The sequence below is a fragment of the Sebastes fasciatus genome, chromosome 21, assembly GCF_043250625.1.
Source record: "Sebastes fasciatus isolate fSebFas1 chromosome 21, fSebFas1.pri, whole genome shotgun sequence".
In the NCBI taxonomy this organism is placed as follows: Eukaryota; Metazoa; Chordata; class Actinopteri; order Perciformes; family Sebastidae; genus Sebastes; species Sebastes fasciatus.
Window position 1 is genome coordinate 16,784,719 of NC_133815.1, and position 12,115 is coordinate 16,796,833.

Sequence of the window (12,115 nt, forward strand, 5' to 3'; positions counted from 1 at the left end):
ACTGTGTTAGCTGATGCATTTTTTTTTTTGCACTATCCCCTTTGCTGCTGTACACTGCAAATTTCCCACTGCGGGACTAATAAAGGAATATCTTATCTTACCTTATCTTATTCACCTGCTACAGTGTGGGGGCTACCTGGTGGCTACCTGGTGGCTACGTAGCCCATGACGTGGAACATGACGTAGACCAATAGCGTCACAGTTCGGAGGTCGCAGCGGACCGGAAGTTGTTGGCTGCTTCTGGCCAATGCAGCAATTGCAGGCAGCTTTTAGCAGCTTTTAGCATTTAACACGCTTCACAACCGCGTTTCAGCTGTTTGTCATTGTAAAGGAAGAATATGAAAACGCTCTAAATGTGCGAAAGAAGACGCCGACACGTCCAGGGAGATGGTTTCCACCGGCGTTGCCTCTGAAGAGGAGAAGCTCACGTAAAGAAACCCGGAAGTGCTGCTGAAGGTAACGAGCTAGCTGCTAGTAGCATGCCTGTGTTTGCTGAGAAATCAAACACAGAGACGTGAATAACTCGCTAATAGGACTCACCTCATGAGATGACGTTGACTGTTAAGGATTACCACTTGTCTTAAAACGCTTAATCTACATTAGCTGGCAAATGACAGCGTCTACTTAAGTCGTTAGCAACCAGCTTCATGTAGCTAGCCTAGCAACCTCATCATGTATCTAGTCTAGCAACCTCATCATGTAGCCTAGCAACCTCATCATGTACTCAGCCTAGCAACCTCATCATGTATCTAGTCTAGCAACCTCATCATGTACTCAGCCTAGCAACCTCATCATGTATCTAGTCTAGCAACCTCATCATGTAGCCTAGCAACCTCATCATGTATTCAGCCTAGCAACCTCATCATGTACTCAGCCTAGCAACCTCATCATGTATTCAGCCTAGCAACCTCATCATGTACTCAGCCTAGCAACCTCATCATGTACTCAGCCTAGCAACCTCATCATGTACTCAGCCTAACAACCTCATCATGTATCTAGTCTAGCAACCTCATCATGTATTCAGCCTAGCAACCTCATCATGTACTCAGCCTAGCAACCTCATCATGTATCTAGTCTAGCAACCTCATCATGTATTCAGCCTAGCAACCTCATGTACTCAGCCTAGCAACCTCATCATGTATTCAGCCTAGCAACCTCATCATGTACTCCGCCTAACAACCTCATCATGTACTCAGCCTAGCAACCTCATCATGTATTCAGCCTAGCAACCTCATCATGTACTCAGCCTAGCAACCTCATCATGTACTCAGCCTAGCAACCTCATCATGTACTCAGCCTAACAACCTCATCATGTATCTAGTCTAGCAACCTCATCATGTATTCAGCCTAGCAACCTCATCATGTACTCAGCCTAGCAACCTCATCATGTATCTAGTCTAGCAACCTCATCATGTATTCAGCCTAGCAACCTCATCATGTACTCAGCCTAGCAACCTCATCATGTAGCCTAGCAACCTCATCATGTACTCAGCCTAGCAACCTCATCATGTACTCAGCCTAGCAACCTCATCATGTAGCCTAGCAACCTCATCATGTACTCAGCCTAGCAACCTCATCATGTACTCAGTCTAGCAACCTTATCATGCACTCAGCCTAGCAATTTCATCATGTACTCAGCCTAGCAACCTCATCATGTAGCCTAGCAACCTCATCATGTACTCAGCCTAGCAACCTCATCATATAGCCTAGCAACCTCATCATGTACTCAGCCTAGCAACCTCATCATGTATCTAGTCTAGCAACCTCATGTATTCAGCCTAGCAACCAGCTTCATGTAGCTAGCCTAGCAACCTCATCATGTACTCAGCCTAGCAACCTCATCATGTATCTAGTCTAGCAACCTCATCATGTATTCAGCCTAGCAACCAGCTTCATGTAACTAGCCTAGCAACCTCATCATGTATCTAGCCTAGCAACCTCATCATGTACTCAGCCTAGCAACCTCATCATGTAGCTAGCCTAGCAACCTCATCATGTACTCAGCCTAGCAACCTCATCATGTATTCAGCCTAGCAACATCATCATGTACTCAGCCTAGCAACCTCATCATGTACTCAGCCTAGCAACCTCATCATGTATTCAGCCTAGCAACATCATCATGTACTCAGCCTAGCAACCTCATCATGTACTCAGCCTAGCAACCTCATCATGTATCTAGTCTAGCAACATCATCATGTATCTAGTCTAGCAACCTCACCATGTATTCAGCCTAGCAACCTCATCATGTATCTAGTCTAGCAACCTCACCATGTATTCAGCCTAGCAACCTCATCATGTTGCTAGCCTAGCAACCTCATCATGTATTCAGCCTAGCAACCTCATCATGTTGATAGCCTAGCAACCTCATTATGTAGCTAGCCTAGCAACCTGATCATGTAGCTAGCCTAGCAACCGCATTATGTAGCTAGCCTAGCAACCTGATCATGTAGCTAGCCTAGCAACCTCATCATGTAGCCTAGCAACCTCATCATGTAGCTATCCTAGCAACCTCATCATGTAGCTAGCCTAGCAACCTCATCATGTATCCAGCCTAGCAACCTCATCATGTAGCTATCCTAGCAACCTCATCATATAGTTAGCCTGGCAACCTCATCATGTATCTAGCCTAGCAACCTCATCATGTACCCAGCCTAGCAACCGGCTTCATGTAGCTAGCCTAGCAACCTCATCATGTATCTAGCCTAGCAACCTCATCATGTAGCCAGCCTAGCAACCGGCTTCATGTAGCTAGCCTAGCAACCTCATCATGTAGCTAGCCTAGCAACCGGCTCCATGTAGCTAGCCTAGCAACCTCATCATGTAGCTAGCCTAGTTAATGTTCCTGGCTATCCTACTAAGCACATACAGTATACTACATATCTACAATTTGGTGGATGTTTAGTAGTAAGGGTTGTGCAAACAAGAACAAGTCATATTTTATAATGAAAAACAACATCTGCAGCTTATGAATGTTTTAAATTCCTGAATACTTTTGAGGAACACTTGATATTTGTAATAACTTATGATGCAGCAGCAGTGTGTGCTTAAAAGCTCTGTGCATCCTTCTCCAAAGTGTTTTTATAGTGTTGCCGGCGTCACATAGACTGACTGGATTACTGAATGTTTACTTTCTTTGCATAACATTATCAACAATAACAACCATTCAAATAAAACAGGAAGTGGCATCTGATCATCTGTTTTCAGCATGATGCCCTTGGTGCCACGAGTTGAACAGGTCTTACTTTATGCAACACTGTCACTATGGTTATTTTTTTCTTATCACAACACTGTGAATGGTCACTATTTAAGCAGAGCTCCTAGATGAGATGATGAAAGCTATTAGCTCTGGGCTAAGTTTGTCCCAGCCATCTTTTATTTTCAGGTTTAACCACTGTGTCATATCAGTCAGTAGTTAGTTACTGTACTTGCATATAAAGGACTATCTATCTTGCTAATCGACATGAATGCCTCTTTGAGCTCCTCTGTTCCTTCCACAGCTCCAGGCTGATGTCCTATATGATTATTGCCTAAATGTTCCCACAGTTTCCAGCAGCCACGGACGCAATGACTGCCAAATATGGCCTAGTGAGCTACAACAGTTCACGGAAGCACATCTCAATCTCCATGCCGTCGTCCACGGAGGTGATGTCGCCCCACATAAAGTCTGTGGAGGAGCTGAGGGTCCTAGGGATCAACCTGAGCAACTTCAGTTCCCCCACACAGTTCATGATCTGCGTGGCCGGAGTCTTCGTCTTTTACCTCATCTATGGATACCTGCAGGTAGCACAGAGAGAAAGACAATCTGAGAGATGCACACATAACACATATGCTTGTTACAGTGTAAGGATAGTGCTGTTGTGAAGGCTCTGTGTGTCTATTTGCATGTACAGATACAACGTTTGTTTAAATGTACAGTTTTATTAGATGTAGCTGTCTTCCTGTCTGTATAATTGGAAAAAAAAAAAAATGCTGGTACAGAAGACATATAAGACAAAACAGATGACTTAAAGTTTCTATTTCACAAGATGGGTAGCAGAAGGATATCATTACCTGCTTTGTGATTATTTCTTCTGCCCTCCATCCAGGAGTTGATATTTTCCGTGGAAGGATTCAAGCCTTTTGGTTGGTACCTCACCCTGGTCCAGTTTGGCTTCTACTCCATGTTTGGACTGGTTGAGCTTCAGCTCACACAGGACAAACGCAGAAGGTAAACTCCTGCTCTCCCGGATGACAGAATTCACTCACTATAATTCACATTAAAGACGGTATTCCTTTAACATGTATAACCCATCTTTAGATAATGTTTTTGGAATATCAGTGGTGACAAATTGTTGTTAAATCATCTGAAGCAACACATCAGTTTAACATGGAAATCCACTACTTTATATTCCCTGTCTTCCAGAATACCGGGGAAGACCTATATGATCATAGCATTTCTTACAGTGGGAACTATGGGCCTGTCCAATACCTCTCTGGGCTACTTGAACTACCCTACACAGGTCATCTTCAAGTGCTGCAAACTCATCCCAGTCATGATTGGAGGAGTGTTTATACAAGGTGAGCTGATTCTACTGTATGTATATTTATACACAGATCTTATAGGTGCAACTACATATTTACATATTTACTTACTGGGTTTTGCTTTGTTCATTAGAACATTTTGAACCTTCATACTATGGGATTAATATGTGCTGTAGCTGTGAGTATTGCAGCTCTCTTTAATCCCCTGTAGAGCTGCAACTATTAAATTAATCGGCAACTATTTTGATCATCGATTAATCGGCTTGAGTAATTTTTTTAAGAAAGAAAAGTCAAAATTCTCTGATTCCAGCTTCTTAAATGTGAATATTTTCTGGTTTCTTTACACCTCTATGACATTAACTGAATACCTTTGAGTTGTGGACAAAACAAGACATTTGAAGACGTCATCTTGGGCTTTGGGAAACACTGATCAACATTTAAACCAAACAACTAATCAATTAATGGAGAAAATAATCGAGAGATTAATCGACAATGAAAATAAGCGTTAGATGTAACCCCGAATCCTGATCTGCTCTCCGCACCTCAATTCTGGGGTTTGATATCTGTCTATTTGTTATTTAAACAAGGCGTGTTGATCAGAGCATTAACTCCGAGTTGGCTTTATCGTGGTCAAAAGAATTCACGATAACGATATTATCGCGATATCTATAGAAAATTTGAAAAATAACAATAATGCTATCAGTCAAATTCATCTTTAACTTTGTTTGCGTACGTTTTGTCTCTTTTTTTTGGCAAATGAATTACACTCAATATGAGTGCAGGGAGATGGAGAAAGTCTTTTTGTATACATTTGTAAAGTTATTGTTAACTGTACAAAAGCGTATAAAGAACAACTACACTAATGGATACTGAAATGGCAACCAGATGAACTGATAAACAAGAAATCCTCAAGGCCTAACATCTGCCATCAATACGGTCATTGTCAACTGAAACAAAATCACTAGCGGGGAGAAGGGGAGAGAGGAGATTTACACAATATTATCATATGTGAATAATTAACATGATATCAGTATTTTATTTTTTAAATATCATGGTTATCGTCAATATCAGTATATCGCGACCCTATTCTGACCCCAGACTTAGATTTTTAATTGTGATCAGTTGACAAACACACCATTTTAGAACTTTTAATCATTAAGACAAACTTTTACATTATAAATGTCAATTCATCTCAAATGTGTATAGTCAAAAAGATGAGGATCAGGCCTTGATCATTTCAAAAACATCAGGAACTGGATTTTCCTCTCTGAACTAAAACATCTTCAAAGTAAACATTTTTATTCAGAAGATAAATTTCTGAAAATAAAGGTTGCATCATTACTTACTGAACTTAAACAGTTTAACTGCAATCATCAGTCAGGAGAGCGTACATTTTACACCTCATTTCAGTCATCTCACATGTTCCCTTTGAAGGGATGACCACCTTTCAACATCGGGTACCTCCTTTTTATCCGTCTGTTGTTTTCGGTTGTCAGAGCCCAGTCGGCTCTCCTGGTTCTGTCTGTCCTTTCATCCTCACACCGGCCCACTCAAGGTTCTGTGTCCTCAGACAGGTTTTGTGTATTTTTTTGCCTTCCCTCTCTAGGATGGATAGATGTGAGGACCGGGGTCCCTCAAGGGGTCGAGTGGAAGACAGAATTTATTCACTTGCATGCAAAGAGGAAAGAAAGTGGGAGAGAGGGATGGATGAAGGGAGGGAGGGGTGTGGGGTTGCATCTGATGTGAGGCCCTTCAAAGGCGAGTCGGAGAATCAAAGCCGACCACGGCCGACCTGATGCCGCGTCCCCTTGTCAACCTCAAGGCATCCATCCGTCAGCCTGTTTTTGGAAGACTCCTTCATCCTGTTGTTTTTTTTCCACAAACTTTTTGCGTATTGTTACATGCACAACCTCAGAAACTTCCAATTGTCAAGAATACCCATTGTACAAAACTTTTAGTTACATCTTTTTAAACCTGAGTCCAATGTCAACTTCTTTTATTTAAAAAGAGGAGGGTCATCTTTTGAAGATTTCTTTGCAAGCCGTGCTCGAGGCAACCGTCTCCGTTTGGTGTCTCTGTGTTAGTGATGATTTAAGTTAATCTTTAAAAACTTGTTCCTTTTTTTTAGGCTAGTCAAAATGTGATTTAGGAGATTTTTAAAAGTTTAGGTTTGTGATTGTGATTTCAGAACTGCAGATAAATAACACAAAATGCTATATGTTTGTGTTCCAGGTAAACGCTATAATCTGGCTGATGTGTCTGCTGCTCTCTGCATGAGTCTGGGCCTCATCTGGTTCACGCTAGCCGACAGCAAAGTGGCCCCCAGCTTCAACGTCACAGGTCATTTCTATGTCTTTACTAAAACGTGGCATATGCATAATGAAGTGTGGAGATGTATTTTGCTACTACTAGTTTTATCTCTGTACAGCTCAAGCTAAAAGCATTGATAAAAGCACGGACATCCAGACGATGAATACCAGGTGCTGGACAGAAAAACATGTAAAAGACGGAAAAAAAATGGAGTCCACACACTAGATACTGCTCCCATGAACATTTAATTACCACCGGTGACGTTTTGAGCGTCTAACTCTTCCTCAGAAAAAGATTGCAATACAGAGACACACCTATAAATGCATACCAGGCCAGGTCACCTGACAGAGAACCTGGTCCTAATAAGTTCCCTTGGACACAATACACAATATAAATACATCATATACAAAACATACACAATATATAAATACACATCTGTGCAGACAATCACATGATCACACTGAAGTACCTAGTGAACACAAGTTACTGTGTTACAACATCAGGTAAAGAACAGACGAAGGTGATATAGTCTAGCTAATTAAGAGGCGCCTCTGCTGAATTAAAAAATGTAGTAATATCGAAAGACAATAAAATATACCTAAAATCCATAATTTGCTCATGTGTTCAGATATCAGTGTTCTTAGTTTTGTGTGTTTATGTTTGCGGGATACAGGTGTTTTGCTCATCTCCATGGCGCTGTGTGCAGACGCTGCCATTGGAAACGTGCAGGAGAAAGCTATGAAACTCCACAATGGCTCCAACTCTGAAATGGTACCCTGTTTATCTAACTGCAAAAAAAAAGCATATATAAGTACATAATAACGACTAACGGTCTGTCGGCAGTGTTGTGCAAGTTTCATATTTCACAATTTAGAATGTTGAAGTTCACAGTCCCAAAAAATGAACTAGTTCACTTTCATTTCTCCCTTTTTTTTTTTTTCTTTTTTTTTTACTGGTCAGACACTATGGCGTTTAGTCTCAAAAAGTCACATAAAATCCATGCGTGTGCACTAGGGATGTTCATAATGAACCGTTTAACCGTTAAACGACATTAAGCATTTTAACCGATTAACACTATCGGTTAAAACGGTTAAATCAAATCTTGTCGGTTAACGGTTAATAATCGGTTAACGAGGGTTGCTTATCAGTTAAGAACATTTTTCAAAATCAGCATCCCCAGTGTGCACGCTATACAAGCGCACAGAACGGAAAACCATCCTCGTGAGGGAGCATTTCTGCTTAGCTTGCACAAATGCGGTCCCGCGAGAGTTAACGACACTCGTTCATTAGCAGCAAACGGATACGTTTAGTTCACCAAAAACATGCTCATGTTCAATACTCTTTTAGCGCATACACGCACAACACTGTCTATCTGCAACTATATCTGTTCACACACACACACAGAATAATCACAATCATCACAATTCTCACAGACGTTATTGACTGGTCACATGGGGGCTGTGTTGACAGGTGCTGTACTCGTACTCCATCGGTTTCGTCTACATACTGACAGGCCTGCTCTGTGTGGGTGGACTGGGACCAGCAGTGGCATTCTGCTCAGAAGTGAGTATACCTAAAGACAACAGGACTAGATACTTTATGTTGCAGACATGTTGCCAAGGTCAAATCTTCATTTTAAGATTAATCACTTCTCATGTATAGTATAATAATCTTGTGCTCCTGTATAACCTCCTGAAATGTGACAGGCTGCCTCTTTTTAGGCTGTACATACTCCTAAGATGCACTCTATTTGCTTACTGTAAGTCCCGATGCAGTTTTCAGTATTGTTTCTGTGTGAAATTAGTTAAAGTGGACAAACTTTTTTTTTTGTGCTCATACATTTGGGTTTCTGGAGCGTCTACCAACCCACAAACTGTGAAATAAAACAACCCAGTCAGTTTTTCGTGGGCTGTCTAGATCAGAAAACATGTGATTCAACAAGCCGTTCAGATTTGGCTCCCCTTCCTATGTCACATGCAGGCTCATTAAAATATACGGGCTTTATCGGGAGGGGCGCTTAAAGAGACGCACTAAAACGGGAGTGTTTCCTGAACATTAAAGCATGTAAACATGTTCTAGTAGAAACACAAAAATACAAGTATGAACCTGAAAATGAGTTATCTTTTATCCTCTCCTCTCCCTCCCAGCATCCTGTGAAGACGTACGGTTACGCATTCTTCTTCTCTCTTACGGGTTATTTTGGTATCTCCTTCGTGCTGGCCTTGATCAAGCTCTTCGGTGCCCTGGTTGCAGTGACAGGTCAGAGCAAATAAATCTTCTCCTCTCTTCATTCTGGGATAGTCTGACCAGTAATTGATTTTTAGTTTAAACAGAAAAATTGTGACATTATTCACACAATATATAATATTTTAATAACACAATTACAATAGACTAGAAATGTCTCTTTAAACATGTTAGAAAGTCACAGCTGTTGAGCTTTTGTTTCCATATTTGTAATTAAGTAAAAACCACATGTGTTTTTCCTCCTTCGCAGTGACCACCGGGAGAAAGGCCATGACTATCGTACTTTCCTTCATGTTTTTCGCAAAACCTTTCACTTTTCAGTAAGTACGGTCACCTTTTGACTTTGACCAGTTTTCTTCTAGTTTAAAGTGAGCCCACTCTGGCCTCTCCTTTGACTACTAAAACTTGATTTGGCTCCCCTGCCCCTTGGTTTTCATGTCCTCAGTCCATTTTCAGACCTTGACTACTCCACTGCTCTTTTCTCCTTGTTCTTCACCCTCCAACTCCTCTGTGCTGTCAAAAGGGGTCTCGTTTTCTGCTCTACCTCCCCTGCTCTGTTTTCTTCTGTCATAACTTTCTACATGCACACACACACACACACACACACACACTACATACAAGACACAAAAAAAAACTTTTGTGTGTATCTTTCCCCTCCAGCTGGTGTGTGCCCTCCACCGCTGCTGGACTCTTTCATGGCTGCAGTTTACACTTTTTTAAACCAAAATATTTTACTATCAGTATAGTATTATCTATCTTTCCATGACCGTCTCGTTGAACCCTGCTCTCAATATATACCTCGATATTTTGATATTTTCTCTAAAGTAATATAACTGTTTGATTTAACCCTTTTGATGCCTATGATCATACCAGCATGATCACTCTAGCAAACTAATCTGAACACTGAGGTGGTGCATTGTCATACTGAAGTCAGATTGGTCTTTGGAAATGTATTCTTATTAAGTTTGACTAATTATTAACTCAATTGAAATTCAATTTTTCTCTGAAATACAGTTTGCAGGCTGCAGTTTTTTTTTAAATTATTATTCATTTTATTTATTGCAAAGTGACTGATTTATTGAATTAATGTGAAATTGCATTCAGCAGAAGATCACTTTTATTTTGAAGCCAGTTCCTACACGTTCTTTCCATAATGCCTAGTATATACCGTACATGTACAGCAAAACAACGTGGGGCTTAGTTTGACCGTCTTTTTTGAAGCGGAGGCTGGCATCTTCCATCACCTTCTCTGACCTCAACACGTATGAACTCGCTCTGGTGCTTTACGTCTTCCGCTCTCTCCAGGCTCTTTCCCTGTTCCCTGCCTCCCTCCAGATACAAATACACACGCCTCATACGCACATCCATGCTCATACGCCACACACACACACACACACACGCACGCACACACACACACACACACACGCGCCCAGGAGCATGTGTGTCTGGGAGGGAGAGAGGAGGAGAAGCGAAATACCAAAGCGGGTCTCATGCTGACGGCTTAAAACAATGATGCGACAGATAATATTTGTACTCAATGTTCACAATATAGTCATTTACTCCATCCCACGTATAGAAAAAGCCACAATACATTGAGTATATTGAATATATATATCGGCCACCCCTACATCTGCCCATGTTTGCACTTTTGCAGTCCACTTCATTTATGCCGTCCCTTTTAAAAACATCTAACCTTTCCGTTTCTCCCTCATCAGGTACATCTGGGGCGGCCTTCTGGTGCTCTTCGGCATCTTCTTGAATATTTACAGTAAAAACAAAGAGAAAATGAAGCTTCCCTCCATCAAGGACCTCAGGAGTTGGCTGCTGACGGGAAAGAAAGTCAGATTCCTCTCACAAAACGTATAGGAGGCACCCACGGGGCATGTAGCCGAAGTCCTGCGCTGGCAGATGTAGAGTTGGCCCGGCTGTCTCGGAGCGCTGAAGCCCGAACTACGAGCCTCACCACCACCAACATTGAGCCAAGGATGGGTATACAGGGTCTGACCACCAATCAGCCTGACAAACAGCTGACACCCGATTAAACCGGGATGGGTGATAAGAGTCGCTGTATCCCATCTCTATCTACCACTAGTGTAGAACTTTTACTCAAACTCTCTGCAGCAAACTGAAGGAACTGTTTTTTTACAAGGGGATCAATGCTAGTGGGCTCCTTTTTAAAAGCGCTGCTTCAGAGCCCCACAGAAACATTCCTACACATGGAGGACAACACTGAGGACTTCTCTAAGAGGGAAGCCAGCGCCTTAGCTAACCAAATCGCACAGTTTTGCACTGGAAATGACTCGTACACTTAAACCCTCGAGTGGTTGTAAAAAAACTGAAACATTGAAAGGAAAGAGTACAGAGCGACATGCTAACCTGTCATGACTGAAATGAATGTTTGCCCCCCCGTCCCTTCCCCCCCACCTAAAAGAAAAAATACATATTGATAAACGGGCATATCTGCCCCCGCATGTGCCAGAACGACAGAACAAAACGTTGTTTTTACATAATCACTGTCTTGATGAAAGTGGCTTTTTTTCATAGTTTATTGGTCATTTATATCAGACTGTGCCCTAATTCATGAAAAACGTGTGTTCATGTTGGGAGACATTTTCGGGGGCGACATTTGCTCCTGTGTACATCAAAACATCAACAATGTCAACTGCCATAATTTGCTAACCATGTGTTTGGGTGAAAGGGTACCACTCTTTTTACATTAAAACAAACTGAGACGTTTATCTTAATGTCCAGTGTTTTCTATGTGTGTGTGTCGGTGTGTGTGTGTGTGTGTTCTCCCCCCTTGCACCGCTTGAGAGATGAGTTGAAATGTTGCCAAACTGTGTGTGTGTGCGTGTGTTTATCCATCCAGTGGCCTTAGGCGTGTTTGATTAGGAGTCCTGAAAAAAAGATAGCACTGCTAGACAGAAAATAAACAGCAGTCTTCACTGTGCCGAGGCTGTCCTATTCATTTGGATCCATCCTGTGTGTATGTATGTGTATGTGTGTGTGTGTCATTCACATGAATACCAGTCCTCCATTC

General features: G+C 41.8%; 1 protein-coding gene and 1 long non-coding RNA gene across 3 annotated transcripts in view; one reads left to right on the top strand and one right to left on the bottom strand.

The window, feature by feature from the left end:
* Window positions 1-759, bottom strand: part of LOC141759536 (uncharacterized) — a 140,423-nt gene extending 139,664 nt beyond the window's left edge. Inside the window, exon 1 of one of the 2 annotated variants that reach the window (XR_012592137.1) lies at window positions 541-759. This is a non-coding gene — a long non-coding RNA (uncharacterized LOC141759536). Of the gene's footprint in view, window positions 1-101; window positions 208-540 lie in introns of those variants that run through there. The other variant, XR_012592136.1, reaches the window with a different exon arrangement.
* Window positions 191-11,813, top strand: slc35b3 (solute carrier family 35 member B3). Its single transcript, XM_074621681.1, has 10 exons — window positions 191-456; window positions 3,544-3,780; window positions 4,086-4,207; window positions 4,403-4,557; window positions 6,754-6,861; window positions 7,505-7,602; window positions 8,302-8,394; window positions 8,979-9,090; window positions 9,326-9,395; window positions 10,791-11,813. Exons 2-10 carry the CDS (start codon window positions 3,565-3,567, stop codon window positions 10,939-10,941), a joined length of 1,125 nt encoding a protein of 374 aa, XP_074477782.1. The 5' UTR covers window positions 191-456; window positions 3,544-3,564; the 3' UTR covers window positions 10,942-11,813.
* The last annotated feature ends 302 nt before the right edge of the window (window positions 11,814-12,115 follow it).

Bases quoted from the DNA above. Each gene is read 5' to 3' on its own strand.
- slc35b3 (XM_074621681.1), top strand. From the start codon at position 3,565: ATGACTGCCAAATATGGCCTAGTGAGCTACAACAGTTCACGGAAGCAC. The intron at 4,558-6,753 runs GTGAGCTGATTC...TTTGTGTTCCAG, and splicing joins TGGAGGAGTGTTTATACAAG to GTAAACGCTATAATCTGGCT. The intron at 9,091-9,325 runs GTCAGAGCAAAT...CCTCCTTCGCAG, and splicing joins TGCCCTGGTTGCAGTGACAG to TGACCACCGGGAGAAAGGCC.